At 41.6% G+C, this 1,009-nt stretch overlaps 1 protein-coding gene across 1 annotated transcript in view; it reads left to right on the top strand.

Annotated features, from left to right (window-relative positions):
• OCA2 (oculocutaneous albinism II) overlaps positions 1-1,009 on the top strand; it is a 364,145-nt gene that overhangs the window by 119,647 nt on the left and 243,489 nt on the right. Inside the window, 3 exon segments of the mRNA XM_011981483.1 lie at positions 208-275; positions 469-495; positions 780-796. Coding sequence (XP_011836873.1) covers positions 208-275; positions 469-495; positions 780-796 — 112 coding nt within the window.

The raw sequence follows: 1,009 nt of genomic DNA, 5'->3' as shown, positions 1-1,009 counted from the left end.
TGAGTGTGCCAGGAAGTGAGTGTGCCAGGAAGTGAGTGCACTATTCCAGGAAGCGACGGTGTTTCTGCATCTCAGAGTGGGGAGCCTGGCGATGTGGTGGCTTTCAGAGGCCACCGCTCAAATGTGTAATGGATCATGCTGATGTCGTTTTAATATGGTGTCCTGCTAAAAGGTTATCCTTGTCTTCTTCTTCTCTTTTCCCCATAGATGATCTTAGTAGCCATATTTTCAGAAACGGGATTTTTCGATTACTGTGCTGTAAAGGTAGGTATGATGTTGCATTTAATACTTCCATACTGATTAATTTATATCTGTATTTTTCTGACATTATATATTTAGGAAACAAACATTAAAAAATTCCATCCTCCTTTTAAAGGTTACTTCTGCAGGGCAGGGTATGCTGACTGTGTTAAGTTGTATGGCTCTGAGTGGCACTTTCAGCTGCTCAGTAAATAAATGAAGAAGGAGGTCAAGGAAAAGGGTATCAGGTTGAATGTTTGTGTATTATTTAAATTGTCTGGTGAGAGCTACACATCAAACATTGTTTTGCATATTAGAGTATCCCAATATTTCAAGCCATTAGCTTCTGATTACTTGGCTTTTTGGTGAAATAATTTCCATGATTACTTCCTAAATATTGAATATATACACATTTATGTTTTTAACTGGAACCCTGGGGAGCTTCACCAGCCAGCTCTAGCCTCCAGGATTTGTACCTGACCTGTCATTCAGGGTTGGCAAGAGGAGAGCTCATCGTGTACCATGCCCTGCTAATGCAGTCTAGTGCTGTGCTTGAGTATGTAAATTTTTTGAAACTGAAAAGGTTTTTTTTAAAAATTACTCAACAGGCCGGGCGCAGTGGCTCACGCCTGTAATCCTAGTGCTTTGGGAGGCTGAGGTGGGTGGATCACGAGGTCAAGAGATTGAGACCATCCTGGTGAACATGGTGAAACCTCGTCTCTACTAAAAATAAAAAAAATTAGCTGGGCGTGGTGGCGTGCACCTGTGG

Source organism: Mandrillus leucophaeus, unplaced genomic scaffold (genome assembly GCF_000951045.1).
Source record: "Mandrillus leucophaeus isolate KB7577 unplaced genomic scaffold, Mleu.le_1.0 Scaffold227, whole genome shotgun sequence".
Taxonomy (NCBI): domain Eukaryota; kingdom Metazoa; phylum Chordata; class Mammalia; order Primates; family Cercopithecidae; genus Mandrillus; species Mandrillus leucophaeus.
Note: the sequence above shows the minus strand (reverse complement) of the source record. Positions and strands in the feature narration are given on the sequence as shown.